The sequence below is a fragment of the Myiozetetes cayanensis genome, unplaced genomic scaffold (genome assembly GCF_022539395.1).
Source record: "Myiozetetes cayanensis isolate MyiCay16 unplaced genomic scaffold, myiCay2020 scf2-11, whole genome shotgun sequence".
NCBI classification, from domain to species: domain Eukaryota; kingdom Metazoa; phylum Chordata; class Aves; order Passeriformes; family Tyrannidae; genus Myiozetetes; species Myiozetetes cayanensis.
Window position 1 is genome coordinate 41,639,038 of NW_026087411.1, and position 17,560 is coordinate 41,656,597.

At 43.0% G+C, this 17,560-nt stretch overlaps 1 protein-coding gene across 1 annotated transcript in view; it reads right to left on the minus strand.

The window, feature by feature from the left end:
* Window positions 1-17,560, minus strand: part of PGBD5 (piggyBac transposable element derived 5) — a 72,638-nt gene that overhangs the window by 25,986 nt on the left and 29,092 nt on the right. Inside the window, exons 2-3 of the mRNA XM_050314302.1 lie at window positions 16,089-16,516; window positions 7,960-8,094 (exon numbers count right to left, since the gene is read on the minus strand). Coding sequence (XP_050170259.1) covers window positions 7,960-8,094; window positions 16,089-16,516 — 563 coding nt within the window. The remainder of the gene's footprint in view (window positions 1-7,959; window positions 8,095-16,088; window positions 16,517-17,560) is intronic.

Below are 17,560 nucleotides of genomic sequence, written 5' to 3' on the forward strand. Positions count from 1 at the left end.
AGAAACTAAAATATTAGTGATTCTGCTCATATTCAAAGCTCAGATGGCATATTGAAAGCACTTGTGAATAGCACATCCCAAATATTCCACCTTCATAAATAATTGAAGCACCCCAGGGTACAATTCTCAAATGAAATAGATGGCATTTGGAAGAAAAAAAAAGGGCGGAGGTAGTAATAAACAGAAGGAAGATTTTGAAAGCTACATTGTGCAAAAATATCTCACAAAGGGCAGATCCCAAACAACCACAAAACAGAAAGATGACACAGTTATAAAAGCAAGAGAACAAAGAAAAGCAGTCACACTTTTTGGATCCTAAATAGCTATTGAAAAAATAACTTTATTTTTTTCTACAGATTTCCCAGCCAACTATACAACTGCTTATTCCTAGCACTACTTTCTAGATCCTACCTCACTCCATCTTCCTCATTCTAAACCTCATCTCTAATGGCTGCCATTAGACTGCTGCCAACAAGACTGCTGGGAGATTCGCCCCTCTAATTTCACCCTAAACCTGCTGCATATTTCCCCCTTCTTTAATCATCTCTACCCAGACAGCTCTAGCTGTCTAGCAGCTGTTGGCATCAGTAATGGTGCTCTACTGAGACCATATATTTTCACTTTTTTGAATCTCTCTTCATTCTGTTCCTACTATTCCAATGGCTACTTTCAAGATAGTATGCAAGAGTGACACAATTTTCCCAATCTGTTCCCAGCTAGCTCTTGGTGTTCCTTAACAAAGCTCTTTCCTTGGTCCCTTTCTTTTCTCCCTCTGCCTCCTATTTTGAATTATTTCAATCTGCATGAGCATAAAGATCCAGCTAACATCTCTGTGCTGAGAACTGTCAAATGTCTGTTTTGCCTGTGTATGTTCTCCAAAGTTTTTAAAAAGATCTTAGTGAGACTGGCAAAAAGATGCTGGTAGAGTTGACAATGCAAGTCCAGTATGGCTTAAGGTCATGACATCCCTCTTCCATGTTATTTCCTCACCACTGAGGGCACTACGACATCTTACCTGTATTGCAGACCAACAACCCACGGATCACCAAACACAGATTTCTCTCTGTACCTTCTCCCAGGCACCCACATCTAGGTCAGGCAGATTCATTATTATGAATATAATCATTTCCTGTTCTTTCAAATACCTAAGAGCTGACTGGCTCTCCTCTCAATTACTGCAATCATCCTTCTTTCTGTTGGCCCTGCTGAAATATATCTTGACATCCAGATAGTGCTCTGCCCCTCAAATCACTTGCCTAACCCTTTGCTTCAACCCCGTCAGCCTTCTGCCAGTTCCCTTTTCTTTGCAGCATTAAATGAAAATGGGGCTGGAAAGAGAGACAGGCCCTTATGGTTTAGGCTTCCCTATTGATCTCCTCCCATACCTTGTCAGTATACTGATTCTGCCCTCATCTGCCCCACGAAGCCAGGCATCCAACCAGTAATGTCAAAGAAGCCCACATTTGCCTCTTTCCATGCTGCCCTTCTCCTGCCTGGTTGAGAATCACCACTAACCTTGGCACAGCATTTTTGATCTTCAAAACCTTTCCTATAAAGGATACAATCCCTACAAGGCAATTGCTAATCAATGCATTGGTCCTGCTGCTTCTCAATGCTGCTATTCCAGGCTCCCTCCATGTAACTGGCAGCCCAGCTCAGGTCCACAGTTGAGGCTTCACTCTGGTGCCACACAATTGCACAACACCAACTCAGTTTTTCTAAGAAAATTACTGTTGAGCTGTGAGAAGGTGCATAAGTGAGGAGATGTGAGAAGGTATGTAAGTAAAGAAAAGTATAAACTATCAGAAGTGTTGTAACTGTTGAGAGGATAACACATAGTAGCTCAAGGAGGAATATACTTATATAAAAAGGATGTAAAATCTTAAGATACAACCAAGAGATGACAGATCAGTAACACCCAGGACCCAGCTCATTTCCAGCAAGGCTGATGACTACCTGGTCCATGCAGGCTCAGTGGGAGTAGGATATACACTGATGCCTAGAAGTGTGTTAGTCCCAACTCTGCTGTGTGCATTAGCCAAGAAATACTGCTGCACTCAGCCTGCTTCCAGAGTTCTCTGGGCAGCCAAAATGTCTCTGAACTAAAGTGATTTGCTGTGGGAAGCTTAAGCTTCCATCTTGCACTTAGATGCTAAACTTGCTAGGGCAGGGATCATCTTTTTGTTCTGCTTACAGCACCCAGCACAAAGGGATGGGATCCATGAGGGGCATTCCTGTGGCAAACAAATTAAGTACAGAAGAGAGGAGGCTCTGGTGCTTTTATCCTCCTTCCCCAGGCAGAGCTGCACTGAGTGAGAACAGCTGCAGAAAGGACACAACTATACAGGTAGTTTTATTGCCATAAACTTCAAGCACCTCAGACAGGAACTGAAAATTAACCTTCATTCCCATCTGAAAATAGACACTAGGACTGTATGTAAACTCTGAGAGAGATCTTTGCATTAGGACACATTTAGATGCTTGGTTTTCCCATTCATCTAGAAACATGGTAAGATTGTAAACTCCAAAAAATGAATAGAGGTGGCTCATCACACATCTGCAAAACTACCTTCCCACTTAACACCAGTGATCAAGAGGATAACTGACCTTTAACTGAGATCTGGGATTCTCAGATGTTGATGATACAGAACCACATGCATTAAAAAGCCAGAGCCTAGTGGGTGCCAGAGGAAGAAACCAGATAGGATTTTCCAGCTAACAGTGAGTGAGAAATGAAGGCAATTAGATTTCCTGGGATCCCCTTCCTGCCAAAGTCTGACCTTGAGAACCTCCTCAAAGTAGCTGCTACATCTGTGTGTTCCAGATGCAACTGTTCCAGCAGCAGAGGAATTATCAGTGCACTGTTTAAAGAATATATACACAAGGGCTCAGACTAATCTCTAAACAGAACTTAAATAGGCTGAAACACCAACATTTCTGAGCAGCTTTATTAAAAAAATGCACAGATGGTTAACTCTTCTGCAACTCTGACCTTGAAAACAAAACTCATTCCAGGTTTATTGACCCCTCCCTTTCCCATTGACTGGAGCCCCTGGTGGTCTAGGGGGTAAAGGCGCCGCGCTGTCACCGCGGAGACCCGGGTTCGATTCCCGGTCAGGGCCACTCCCGGGCAGGTGGGGCTCGTTAGCCCTTAAAGGCAACCCATCTACGTCCTAAGGACCTCACTGCCACTGTCCAAGCTCGCTTGGCCCCGGCAGATGAACCTTAGGATTAAAGGGTGGGCTCAGTTCCGCGCACACTGTGTCTCACCTAAAAAATCCAATGCGCAGGCTGGAAGGTGGAAAGACCTTCCCCGGATCTTCGCTCGCGAAGACTGGCCATTACCTTACCTTCCCATTGACTAAATGCACTTACATGGTGTGTTGTGAAATTATAAATTCTTTGGGGCACAATCTCAGTTTCTCTAAATTCTGGAAGTAAATTCTTACTCTATAAATAATCAAGAAGGTTATGAAGCATTCAAACTGACTGTACTTACCCTGTCTGAAATGAACTATACCATTTATTATAAAAGCATGGTGTTTTCATTGTTTGGGGGTTTTTTGCTGCAACTGAGAGCTCTGCCACTGATCTGTGAAGTTACCTCAAAGATCTCCCTTCACCGAGACTGCTGTTCTTTGGTGAGAGAGCCCTTTCTTACCCTCTTAGGCAGGGGCCACCCTCATCCAAGTTTCACTCTTTAAACATAGCTGTCATGCAAGTCACTGATCCTTCAGGAACATGGAAAGACTCAAGCTGCAGATGCACAGTACTTTTCCTTAATCTATTCTGACTCATCACTTTTTCAGGGTAAGCAGTGGAATATGGAAACTCAGTCCCAGCACAAGGACCTGAAGGACTTCATAAATCTGAGCAACATATTTCACAAGGATATTAGTGAAAATGAAATGCATTATTGCAAGAATTTTCTGCCAGGGAATAAAAGCAAGTGCAGAGCCCATATATGTGGGGGCAGGGAAGGGGGTGTGGAAAGAGAAAAGTGTACAGTATAGCCTCAGAGAATAAAATTCATCTCAATGAATAGGGAAGCATATAGACATCCATAAAGTAATTTCTTTCTCACCATGATATCAGGTTTTTTAAGTGAATAATTACATTGATGAGCAAATTCCATTACCGCCTATCACAGTGATTAATATTGCCTGATTGTCGCTTTGCAGCGCTCTCTGCCATCTACACATTGCCTTCCATTTTGCTGATTGATGGCTCTTTGGGTCAAGGACTGTCTTAGGGTTACATTTGTGCTAAGTGTCTGTGGTTCAGGATGAGGCACTATGGGAATAGCTTGTTCTGCCTGACTCTCCAAGGTGTTCAGTGCTGAGGTTCACCAACATCCTGTGCTTCCTTCTCCTGCAAAATCACCAGAAAACCTTCTTGTGCAAGAGGAGCTATGCAAGGACTAGGCATCACTTAGTAACAGTTGCTCATAAGGACGGTCATTCCTTTTGAGCCACACAAGAAATGCAAAGAGAGAGCATAGTGCCCCCTACGAAGGACAAAGTAACTAGCCCTGACCAGATAGATATATTGTGCCGCTCACTTCATCATTTTTTGATGAGCAATACTGCTATATATAAAATGAAAAAGATTCTTACAAATCATATTTATGAACATCTTTTACAAGCAAGAGTTCCAGATTTTGAGAGAGAGAGAGAAATAAAAACTGACAAAAACCTGACACAACTGGAGTTTTGATTTAAATAGGATGACTTACTCAGCAAATGCTCTAAGAAAGAGAGACTTCTTAGGTACTGGAACCATTTAAACTGCAATCAAGACATAAAAATATTGGCTTGAAAAGTGCCTTAGTGGTAAGTAAAGAAATATAAGTGCTAACCAATATACAGGGAAATAGAATGGAGGGAAGCAAGGAAAGCAGAGAGAAGATGGAGCAGAGAGGGACACCTGAGGTCTGCAAGCTGGCCCAAGCCCTCTCCTGCAGCAGCAGCTGCTGACACCTTGATGTCCAGTATCAGGGCAGATGAAAAAGGCAACAGTATCAGGGCAGTTTTGCCATCTACTTTTCCAAAGTCAGCTCTCCTGGAGCCCTTCCGAACCCTCTGAAAGGTTTTGTTCATGTTCCCAACTGCAGTAGACATACATTTACATTGTCTGAATGATGTGTCCTTCCTGCACGTTCCCACTTGACCAGCTGACCGTGAAAAGATACTCAGCAACAAAGCTATTCACTGTAACAAGATGCTTTGCTTGAGAAATTCCAAAGCAGAGGTACGCTCTGAAATTGTGCACCCATCTTAAAGCAGAGACTTAACTGTCAGGGTGGAGTCAGGTTACCTGTACTACAGAAAAGTAGTCTAAAATATGTATATACATTATTTGCATTATGCATATATAAGTCTATGCACCTTCCTATATCCACAAGCAGCACTTGGGTCTTATGCCACTTCTGTTCCATGTATGGCTTATTGGGCTGGATTTTTAACCAAACACCATTTGCTTAAAAAAGTAAAGGATGACTCATCAAATAGGAGTATTTACTCACACCCAAAAATATGATTTGGTTTTGTTCATGAGAATTAGCAGAAAGAGGAATTTGGGGAATCAAACAGCTGAAATTCCTGACATTAACAACTGACCTGTGAGCTGCCAACCAGAGTTCCCAGAGTAGCTCAGCATGTGGCTTCAAAACACTGATAACCATTTTACATTAGCAAAACAAACCAACCAACCCTTTCCATCGTAGAAAACGAGAACAGTGGGAAACCTAGGATATCTCCTCAAATGGAGATTTTTTTAACATCAGGCTTATCAATCAGGTTCAGAGGACCTTGTTTTTGGCCAGGAGCATCATAGACCTCTTGAGGTTCCTTCCATTCCTGAGAACCACTCATAAGTAGTTCACTTTTTCTTTTGCTTGGGCTGTCTCACTTTCTTATAGATATATATTATTCAGACTTTTGAAACTGCATTAGCCTGATTTCTGAAGTATTGATAGTCCTATTATATCTTGAATGAAAGGACCCCAATGTCACCATGTGGAAACAATGAGGGAGGGAATTCATCCAGGCAGTATAACAGAATTTCTGCATATTTCCAAGTGGGTTCTGTAATGTTTTTGTAACAGCAGACAGGTGCTAGACCAGTCAGTCCTTAACTAACAGGCAACTAGTCTTTCCTTCATGATGGCAGCTTCACAAGAGATGAAGGGGAGAGTGTGCACATGAAGGGGAAAACACTGAATTTTCTACTGGTTTAGATCAATTCTCTCCATATGGTAAACATAGCAAAATAACCCCTCTGTTTCAATACTGTAAATAAACCAAACAACCATCAAATAAGTGCTTTGGATTCTGCAAGATCCCTCTTAAGTGTGACACAAAAATGAACATAGTATTTCCAGCATATAAAGCTGAAGATGCCCATCCTCCCCAGACTAGGTGTTATCCATTTAGCGTGAATGTTCACATTCCTATATATTCTTTTTCACCCTTCTCTAAGGTACTCTTCACCCAACCATTTTAGCATGTTGATAATGACAGCCAAGTCATGGAATGAAAACAGAAGGCAGCTGGTAAGATAATCCTGGACGTCATCCGGATGCAAGTGAAGCATGCATATCTAATTCATTAAGGGAGCAGGAGAATTAGGGTGGTGCTGAGCATCTATTCTGTTTAATTTTACATTCCAATAATTTACTCTCTCAATAGACAGGATGGAGGTGCAACATAATTATAGCTCAGAATCTGAAGCGTCTGGCATATCTGAAGACTCGTTTGGTGGCAGTTGGCTGAGGGGTGCATGGCAAGAGAGGTGAGCAAACTTTGTGCTCCCTATACCCCGTATGCTTCAGTAATAAACTGTGTGTGGGACTGGTGGTGTTCTCCTTGGAGATCAAAAACACTGCCTCTATATAGCAAATGACTTTCCAAGAGCCTTGAGAGCAGAAACTTTAAAGGATGCTTCACAAGGTCAGTCCGTTTTGTATCAGACAAAACAGCTGCTTTAAAACCTGAATGGAAGATGTACGATCCCAAGTTTCTTCTAAGAGTGAACAGCACTGCTGAAAATGCAAAACCCCTGTTCCCAGTGAGCCTCTTTTCTTGCACGGCTACTCAAATGGTTGTAATGATTCACTGACCAAACTTTACTCTGAACAAATGTCCAAGTGTAGCAAATTCACAGGCCCTGCAGTTCTGACATGCATTCAGCCTGAGCAAGCAATGTGCACGTGCTACCTGCACCTCTGAACCACCACTCTGAAACATTTTCACAGAAGCACCTGGGAAAAAGAAGTATCAGAAAACGTCTGCCACCTGACCTCTACGTTTCAAAATAAATGACCAGATTTTTCAAAAGCTCTGGAAATAAATCAGCAATTCTGCAATCCGAGAATTTAAAAAGATGTTCCCATTGCTTCACAACACTAAAAACAAGTCTTTTAGCATGTCTCCCACTCCAGCTCATATTTCACCTCGAAGTCACATCAGATTTTATTTCTTTGATGGAGAAGTAGATGTGTGAAAAGATATGTAATAGGAATCCCCATTAATATGTTTCTCACAGAAAAATTGACAACTTGATACCATATTGATTTAGTCTACTGGACACCACTGGCTCTTGTAGATACAGTGTTATACTTAGAGAGAGGGAAGCTGACTCATTAAAAATGACAGAAGTCACAGTACCTAGTCATTTAGATAAACTTAGGATGTACAAACACACAGACCTTTTAACTGCATTTCAATTTAATTAGCTTAGGGCTGGCAGCCAGATGGACAGTAGTAGAGACAGACACTCTCAGTTAAATCATACAGCAAACAGAGCATCAGGATCTATCTGTGGGAGTCAGAGACCAGCTGCATTCAGACTGTAGCCCCCAGCAACGTAATGAAGAGAAGTGACTGTTACCTTTGGTCCTGCAATACATTTAAGGGCTTGCTGGAACTGAATCAAGACATTTGAAGAGGTAAAACCCACCTGGCAGATGAAACCAGTGGATGAGCACTGCCGAACCCAGAGACTGAATTTCCTCTTTTTCCTCTTGCGCAGTTCCCTCTCTGTGCATGTAGCAATGAAAACAGGATCCTCATCAATGAGGGGCTCATGTAGTACCTGCAATTGACAAGAAAAGAGATGGGGAAAGAAACAGAAGAATACATGACTTCTTTAACTTCCTTCAAGGAAATACAACCCTTGCACTGTGCTTGTGCACATCACCCCATACAAAGAAGCAAACCCACTTTTTGTTCCATGCTACCATCCAACAAAAACCAAAGCCTAGCCAAGCACACTCCATTGTGGATAGCTGCTCTACATGTGGTTTGCAAATACTGGAAGGCATGGCTCTCACTTCTTACTATCAGCTACAGTTCAACATCCCCCCAAAATGACGCGAGGGATGGGGCAGGGAGAATGGATTGTTAGCAGCATCCTTCTCCAAGCTTCATCATAAGCTTCATCTTGTTTGGCAGAATGTCTTCCACCCAAACATCCCCTAAAATATATTGTAAAGTACATTCTTTGGTTACATTAAAGGAAAATACACATCAAAGAGAGGGAGAAATTACAGGAGAAAAAGGTATTTGTTGTTGCCACTTAAGGAGGTGGTGCTCTCCTGGTGGCGGCAGCTTCAGGGAAGCCTCTCTTACCTCAGGAGCTGAAAACTTTGACAAAAGGAGACAAAGATAAAGCACCAGAGGAAGGAATAGAAAAAGACAAGGTAGACTGGAGTAAGTAGCAATCTGCATTCTGCATCCATATGATATAAGTTCCCTGATCCTTCTAACAGTTTTGTTACACTTCTCTCCATTAATTCAGTATCAAAACTGTTACGTTTTACACTGTGGAACTCACCAATAGAAAATTACTCGAACCTCCTCGCAGCTCACAAGGTAGCTGTTCATAACACACACATACCTGAGTGCATTGCATGCAAGTTGCCTAGCAAGTCACTTTTGAAAAGGCAAAGGCTTGCAAACTGCTGAAAGATCTCAGCTGATGAATGCTGACCAAATTCAGACATCTATATCCAAATCAGAGCAAGTAGCTTTCAGGCTCCCCTCCTAATACATGAAGGGAGCAGTGTAAATAGAATGTAAATTAAGTCAGATGAGTTATATATATATCTAAAGGAGCCCGTTCTTTCCCAGTGGCCATCCCTCCAGGAGACAGAATCAGAGGCTCTCACCCCCAGACCAATCCTTTCCACACCTGTGTGTGTGCTGCTTTTGTGCACATCTGTGCACAGTGGTGAAAATGAAGACAAAGCTGTATTAAACCTGTGAAATGCTTTCAGAAGAGATGTGAAGGGCAAGCAGTTAAGCACCAGTGACGAGCAGCTGTTGGCCTCCTGAATACAAGATGTTTGTTGAACATTACTGTCAACCCAAAATAGGCACCCGTGCCCTCCACACAAAGCGATGGCTGCACACTGTCATTTATACGCACTCCACTTCTTAACGACTCATAAAACATTCACAGGAACATCTGAAAGCACTCTTGTGAAATGTTCAAATTATACACCAAAACGCAGATGTGAACAAGGAGAGCTGCACACAAAGCTATTTATTCTTATAGCTGCAGCTGCCCCATTTCCCCACTGGAGCCAAATCTTCTTCCTCTCTCAAGGTCCGCACAGAACAGAGCCCTTCCCTTCTAAAGGCCACCTGGGGCATTTCCCACTTCCACCTCAGAAGATTCTGACAGCATTTTGCAAATATTAAACATGCCCTCATCCGCATTTTTGCCTTTCCACCTCTCTGGTGCAGAGAGAGGGAGCACATCCCTTGGGATGGGGTCAGATACACGGTTAAGAATTTCTCACTTCTGGAAAGGCCTTCTACCTGCCAGATCCCACTGAGTCGTGTTGTTCCACTGTTAAAATCTCCCCTGCTGTAGGATGGAGAGCAGCGTAAAGAAAAGGCTGTATAAGCATCACTTTAGGACATCTTTTACCCTCTGTCTAGCTTCTCTCCCTCCAGTGCACCACAGCATCAACTCTCTGCAGCAGCTCTACTGCATCCTGCTTACCCTTCACACTCTTTCTGCCTTCTATGAAACAGTAAGGCCTGTCAGCCTTACATTTAGAAAGCTAATCTGAATTTTTAAAACCTCTCTCCATCTTCTTCCTCTCCCTGCCCATGCTCAGCCCTGCCTTCCTCTAGGACCCAGAGCTTCCTCTCCTTTGTTTCCCTATACTGAATGTTTAAGTCATGTCTCCATAAGGAGACTAATGTTCCACTGAAGTCCCTACTGAACAGATGTGAAGAGGGAACAAAAATGTAAACAGAGTAGGGCAAGACTTGCTGTTGCTTCAAAGAAGGAATGTGGACAGGCAAGGAAAATTAAATGAAAACCCTGGAGCTTGCTCTTCTGGCTTTTGTTAGAGAGGGTGGGGAGACAAGTGTTGTCACCCCTCCATATGCAACCACTGCTTCAACAGATGTAAAGAACTTTGTAAGCAGAGCACTGTATGGGCTGTGCCTGCTGGCGGAACAGCTGATCCCCATCTTGTTTTCAAAGGGAGAAATTTGTTCCTTCTGGCACTGACATGGTTTTATTACAACAAAAGTTTGCCCTCTTGCCACTGGCCAGCCCCATCAGTTTGTTCACCCTCCTGCATTCTCAGTCTCCTTGCTCCTTCTGTAATCTTAAATACATCTACTTGCCCAATCCCCATGCAAAGTGATATTTGCTCCTTCCCTATTCCCCTTTCTTGCTGAAATATACACTTTTACAGGAGTGAGCTTACTGCCCCCATGGCATATTCTTTCCTGCTTCTCATCTTGATAAAAATCTACATTCAGGCTTAATTGACTCCTACACATATTCCTGGCCGCCTCTTCACCATCTTTGACTCACTCCCCAAGCCCTTCCCTCTTCCTGACTTCCTTTGATGCAAGAAAATCTTGTGGATTTCTTCATACAAATCATCCCCATTTTCTTCCCTCAAATTCCCAGTTCTGTTCAGGTCTAAGAAGCTCCGCATATAGTTGCTTTGCTTCCCCACAGCTATCACACTGGGTTTTAATTTTTTTTCTCTGCTTTATAGTCATCCTCATCATCCTCAGTAGATCATGCTAGATCTACTTGCTAAACTCTCACTCTTTGTTTTCCTCTTAATATGTACATACATGTCAGGTGCTGGAGAGATAAGACTCCAAGATGGGACTCCAGAAATTTCTCCCCCTCACAACATCTTTCATTCATGGAACAAAACAGATAGCCACTGTCAGGAGTGCCTTTCTTTCTCCTCCATTTTACATAATTTCCAACACTCTTTCCACACCAAAGTTCCACCCATCTTGCTCTCACCACAGCCCAAACAGGCTTGTAGACAAAGCCCCAGGACCACTAAGCCTTGTACTTGGAATTCCTGCACTCCATTTACTTAGATAATGAACCAGCATGTCCTTGAGATAACTCATCTTCTCCTCAGCTCCATGGCCATCCACAGCACAGGCTGCCTCTTCAGCCTGTCTCCTGGAGAAACTGCCTCAGATTGCCTTGTCTCTGGCTTTTGGTGGGTACCATCCAGTTGCAAACAGAGTCCTCTGGGTAACTGCACCTTTATGCACAGTCACTCACTGCTTCTGCAATAGAAGCTTTCTGCTTCTTTGCTCCAAAGCTCCTCCTGTCTAAACTAAATTCTCTCGCTGGTATCTGACATCTCTGCTTGCACATCTAGCTGTCAGTTCTGATTTCATTATGCTGCATTTGAGAACATCTCCTCCTCTTAAGAACCTCTTACTATCTCCTTTTTTGGTCATTGCTGACCTCCTTCTCTTCCTGCTGCAGATATCACTGGCCAGTGAATCTGAATGTCAGTCTTTACCTCCTACTCCTTGAAAAGTCTTCTCAGCCAGGTAATGCCTGTATTTTTAATTCTTTCTGAGTAAGAGCTCTAAAATGTTAGTCATTCTAGAGTAACAACTCACCCACCCAGCCAAGTTTACATCCAAGCCCACAACCACCCTGAAAGAGTTTTAGTTTTGGCCTTAACATAACGCAATCCTGCCCTACAGACTGCTGCTGGAAAGCCATTTTCCTAGTCCATCACTCTGACCACATAATTTTTCTTTATTTCTCTCTGATAGTTCTCCTCCAATATATCAGAAAGATTCTTTCTCTTCTCACTTTCAAAGTCTTGACTGGCCTATCTACATTGTATGGATCCTTTTTGCCCTCATTCAAAGGTTAACTCCCACCTCCAATGGAGCCATGATTACATGCTCCTCTGCCTATTTGTTCAGTCTTAATCAACCCTTTTAAAAAACAAAAACTCAGTTCTTACAGCACTCCATTACCATTAGGTAATTTCAAAATAGCAATGAATTTTCATCATTTTCTCTAACCCTAACCCGAACTCTCCCTAAAATCTGGCTTCACCAAAAGGTCAACTGGCCAAGAGCTACAGAACATCAGAAATTTACCTTCCTGTTCAGTATTCTTATTGTTCCTCAGTCTGTCTTTCTGTTGCTCCACATCTTATGCCAGGCCAGCGTTCTCTGAATATTTATGTATCTGTGTCACACTCACAAAAGCCCTAAGACAGAAAGGTTCTGGTTTGGAACCAGCACCCTCAACTCCTACAGAATCATTTTGAAAACAGCAAATCTGCAACACAGAGGTATGATGTGAGCAAGATCTTATAATTTGGAAACACTCAATGTCAAATGAACTTTATTCATGAGGACACAAAAGCAAGTTGATCAGCCTGTTTATTCCACTCTGTGTTTTCAAAGAAGCTGTCATCTAATCTGTGAGCTGGTTTGGAAGAAATATGTTGAAATTGCTGTATCCTATGATACCACCAAGAGTGAAACACAAACAAGCTGCCTAGTAATAAGCCAAAGTTTAGCACCATGCCTGTGGAGCAAGAAGTTGAGTTACACCTCTCTTTCACTCCAGCTAAAGATAAGAACTTAAGCCCACTGTTTCCAGCTGACATTTCACTGGCCAGCTGCAAAACTGTTTGGTTCGAAGACACCAAAGAGAAGGTACGTTGGAGGAGCAGGGAATGGGAGAGCACCTGGAGTTGTGCTCCTGACCCCTCCCACACCAGTCAGGGGCAGCCAAAGACAGCAGTCCTGTCTAGTCACATCCTGATGTCAAGCACATAAACACTCAGCAGGCACAGAAGGATATTTGAGCAGTGATGTTATTTTCCCTGAACTCCTCTGGTTTCTGGAATCCAGTGTATATCCTTGGCAGGCGAGTACCCTTGAATTTGGTGCAGTATACCTCCTGAGTGCAGGCAGGGCATCTTCCCTGCCTTCAGGCTTGCAGACAGCAGCAGCACAGCTACCAAGCTAAGCAGTGGAGAAACAACACTGATTACAGGAACAGACCCAAAGCTCCACCTCTTGTTGCTCAGGTAGAGGCAGCACTTATTTACACAGAAGATGTTGAGGAGAGATAAGATGCAGAGAATATTCCTGTCATTTTTTATCCAATCTAGGTCAGAACACCATTTTTTAACTTCAGAAAGTGAAGCTAGCACTGCTGATACACAATTATAATGTTCTGGGCTTTCAATTCCTTCGTAAGCTGAAGAGTAATTATTTCCTTTTGTTTGCTCAGTATATTTAGCGAAATAATTATAATTCACTAGATTGTTTTCTTTGTTTTGGTATATTGGCATAGTTCTCTCTCTCCCTGTTTCTTTTCATAGCAACAGTGGTGTTATTTTTACAGGCACATTTTGGGGAGCGGGGGAGGGGTCACAGATGAGGGAAAAAAAACCATAAGCATTTTCTGACAGAAATTCCACTTGAAGAATTTTCTCTAGCACTCCAAAAAAGAAAAGATCAAATCTACGGAAGAAACAACTGTGAGGGCAGGTGTTGCACTGCCTCTGAATGCAGATTATCTCTGTTCTGTCCATAGGGGTGAGTTAAACGTGGCATCTTCCTAACTTCTGTGAGTGCACACTGCCAGAAGAAGGTGGTCAGTACCAAGTCTACTTACAAGCCCAAACAGCCCTGCTGCATTCCACAGCAAGGAACACAAGTCATTCCGCTGCTTGATGCTGCTTACAATATAGTAGCATAAAGCTTGAACATAAGCCACCCAGGTAGCACAAGTCTCATGTCTAAGATACAGGTGTACCTTAAGCAACAATTCCATTTTGAACGTGGGATTTCAGGGATCCCTGACTACAGAAACCTGGGCAACTCTTTCCAAACTATTTTCAGAGGCAGCGCATCCAAAAGCCCATCTAAATGGCTCCTTCCCCTCATCTTTTCCACTTGTTTCTGTGCAACTGGGTTATCATTTTTAATTATTTCTATTATTTTGCCCTGGACCTGACAATCTGGGTTTTATGTTTACTGCGGTCTGCTAATCTGCAGACTCAAGACAATTTGCAGGGAGAGGTCATTCCTGCTGTTATAAGCAGATGGGGTCTTCATTTCTTGAGACAGGTAGTGTGCAGCCCTGATTGATGGCACCCAGGAGGATGTTACGCATAAGGCTCCCTTCAGGAGGAGGCCTGGAGCATCCCCCAGTAGGCTACTGGAGGTACACTAGGGTATTCTTAACAACAGATTCAAACCCTTATTCTTTCTCACAGGGTTATTTTTGAAGCTGTATTTAGTGCTTTTTGTTCCACTCAATACCACTGAAACATGCTGCATAGAATTCACTGACGTAAACACTGACAAGGGAGCAGAGAAGTGGAAGGGAAAGAAAGAGAACTAGCTGTCTCTACTTCTTCCCCCATATTTTTTAAGTAGCATTTCCTTACCAAGCTCAGGACAAGCATATATTTTGCTTGAGGAGATTTAGATACTTAGCCAGTACAAACAGGATGCTGTGATTTTTTCTGTCAATTCAGTTCTCAAACCTTGCTCAGGACTGGGAAAGGGGGGAAAGGGATATATATGCAAATCAAATTTATCCTTTAATGGATTTTCACTCACAGCATGTCCCACAGCACACCATTATAAGCATTTACATTAGACACAGTGATCACATTTCTGAAGCCTTTATCTTCTGCCCACTGAAGTCAGCGGCCATAAAGATTAGATTTCATACCTTAATGAGAGCTCAGTCCCAACAATACTTTGTCTCTCACTGTCTGTTTTGTCTTAATGGAAACATACCTTGCTGGCATGGCTTAGTGAGAACACCTGCTCCTCCCCTCTCTACCTTAACAGCTTTTTAGGCAGCTGTGTTCTCATGAGTTACACAGGTATGATTTTAATTGTCTATAAAATAAACTGCAATCACTCCCCATTTATTTTAGGCACACTTCAATGGATATGATGCATCTATGGCTTCATTAATTTTGTGCAGTGGGCAAAAATGTTATGCTTCAGAAGGGAAACAGGAAGAAAAAGAGGACTGTGGACACAATATCCTTTCCAAACATCTAAGTGAAATATCTATATTCTGAAAACAGAGAGCTGATTGACAAGTTATTTCAAACAGTAATATATTTCATGCTTATTCCATTTTTTCTGAACATGACCAGTAGCAACAGCTCCAAAAGCAGATCACTTAACACTGGAACAAAGTTTAAATAGTGTATGATGAATATTAAGAAAATATTTTCAACTTTCCCCCTGCTTATCTTCCCTTTGCCCAGTTGTGAGGAGGTAGCTGTGCTACTGGAACATACAGCAAGCACCTTCTGCTAAGGTCAGGGACAGTCATTCCTAGCAAACTCAGTTCCTCCATCCAACCCTCAGCCTGTAGCAGGAGTGGCTGCATCAGCTGCTGCCCAGCTGCATCAGCTCTGCCCTTTCCACTCTGCCTCACAGGCAAAGCTCCCATCCTCATGATAGCAAAACCTAGTGGCACCAGCCTCACTGAGAAGTCTCCAGGCATGTTTAGGCCACTAAGGCAAACAGCTCCAGCTCAGGGAGCACTATTCCCACCAAAACATGCTTGGTGCATGCACTGCAGCACTGCAGTCAGACACCGATGAGCACTCGCATAGGACACTGCTGCTTTCTCTCTTGTTTCATGGTGGCACTACAGCATGGCTTCACACTGTGAAGCCCCAGCTCTTCTTCAGGCAGCGGTGCTCTGCGTTATCCATCAGAGATAGACAACCAAGAGCGCACAGATTGGACATTCCCTGACAACAGATTAACTCTTACCTGGGCTTGTGAAGGTTTAAAAGCAGAGTCAAAGCCATTCTGCAGAGAGTCCAGAAAAGGCTGGATTTTGTAGAGGCCATGCGTTGTCTGGCTCGAGCGGAAGGCCACAATGTGGAAGTACTTCAGGATCTTCTCAAACCGTGATTGTGTCATGATAAGTGCAATGCTCTTGTTGCTGTAGAAGCCGCTGCTCCAGATACTGAGAACAGACTCACAGTGGTGGATGCTGGTTGATATCATGTAGCCTAAGAAGGCCTTCATTTCTGTCAAGGTGACGTCAATCCAGGCATCGTCACTACCGAACCTCTCCTGGTACTTCTTGGCATACATGTTGGTTTGGACCACCATATTCTTTAGTACATTGTCAGGGACAAAGAGCTGAAAGAAGTCCATGGCACTGGCAGTCAGGGGCATTTTTCGTGTTGGACCTAGAATAAAAACAAGAAGGGAAGATAGGCACGCTCCTGATTACCACAAGTCATGTCTAACACAAGAAATTTAAGCATGATTAACTGTCCTAGAGCAGGAAAACAAGACCAAAGTGATGGCATGTACTCACTGCCTGACAGACTTCACCAGGAAACTTCTCCCCATATTCTGTGTCTTCCTCCTATATGATACAACACACTCTGAAAAGTTTCTTCCTCTGCTCTGCACACTCATTAGTTTGTAGCACGCAGGCCTTTTGGCCAGCATGCATTTAATTTCTCCACTTCTACACTATCTGCACCTTTTATCTTCAGCAGCTTTTTCTGGATAGTCTTTTATTTGTCCATACCCTTGTTGAAACAGTGCCTTCCTCAACATGTCCCAGAAGGATGGTGCCTGAGCCCTCCAGAGAGAGTGCTGCCCTCATCCCAGATGACATGATTCCTAGGCACTAGAACCTGATCCCACCTTTTCTCTTGCAGCTCTAATCCCTGCCCAGTTCATTTTCATTAATTCCATGACTCTCAAATCTGCCTCTGCTCCACACAGAGTCACACAGAGGTCACGCCTATGTGTTTTTGAGTTTTGTGTGTCTGCCACCACATTGGAACCTTATCCTGCACTCTGATACTCCAAAGAGAGCACATTACCAGAATAAGCCACAGCTACCATGTGGCTAGTATCACTGTCCCACGTCACAGGGAATATTTTTAGCAGTACAAGGCACATATACAGTGGTCCTCTTCCTCCCATAATGTAATAAGCCTTGCAGTCCCACACTGTCATTACTCTAGCTTTTCACTGATCGTGCATGTTCTCTGCCAGTTTCAACTATTTCATAAGAGAAGGCGTAAACAAAAAAAGGAGGAGGCTCTAAGGATTGGCAGCATTGTATCAGTGTAATGAGGTTAGCCAGTCAAACATCAGATTACATTAAGCCAAATTAGGAACATTGAGCCTGCAATACCAGGGACACAGACACCAGTCCTTACAGCCCTCTCTCTCGTAATCCCTTCCATAAGCTAATTAAGCTCCATTTTAAA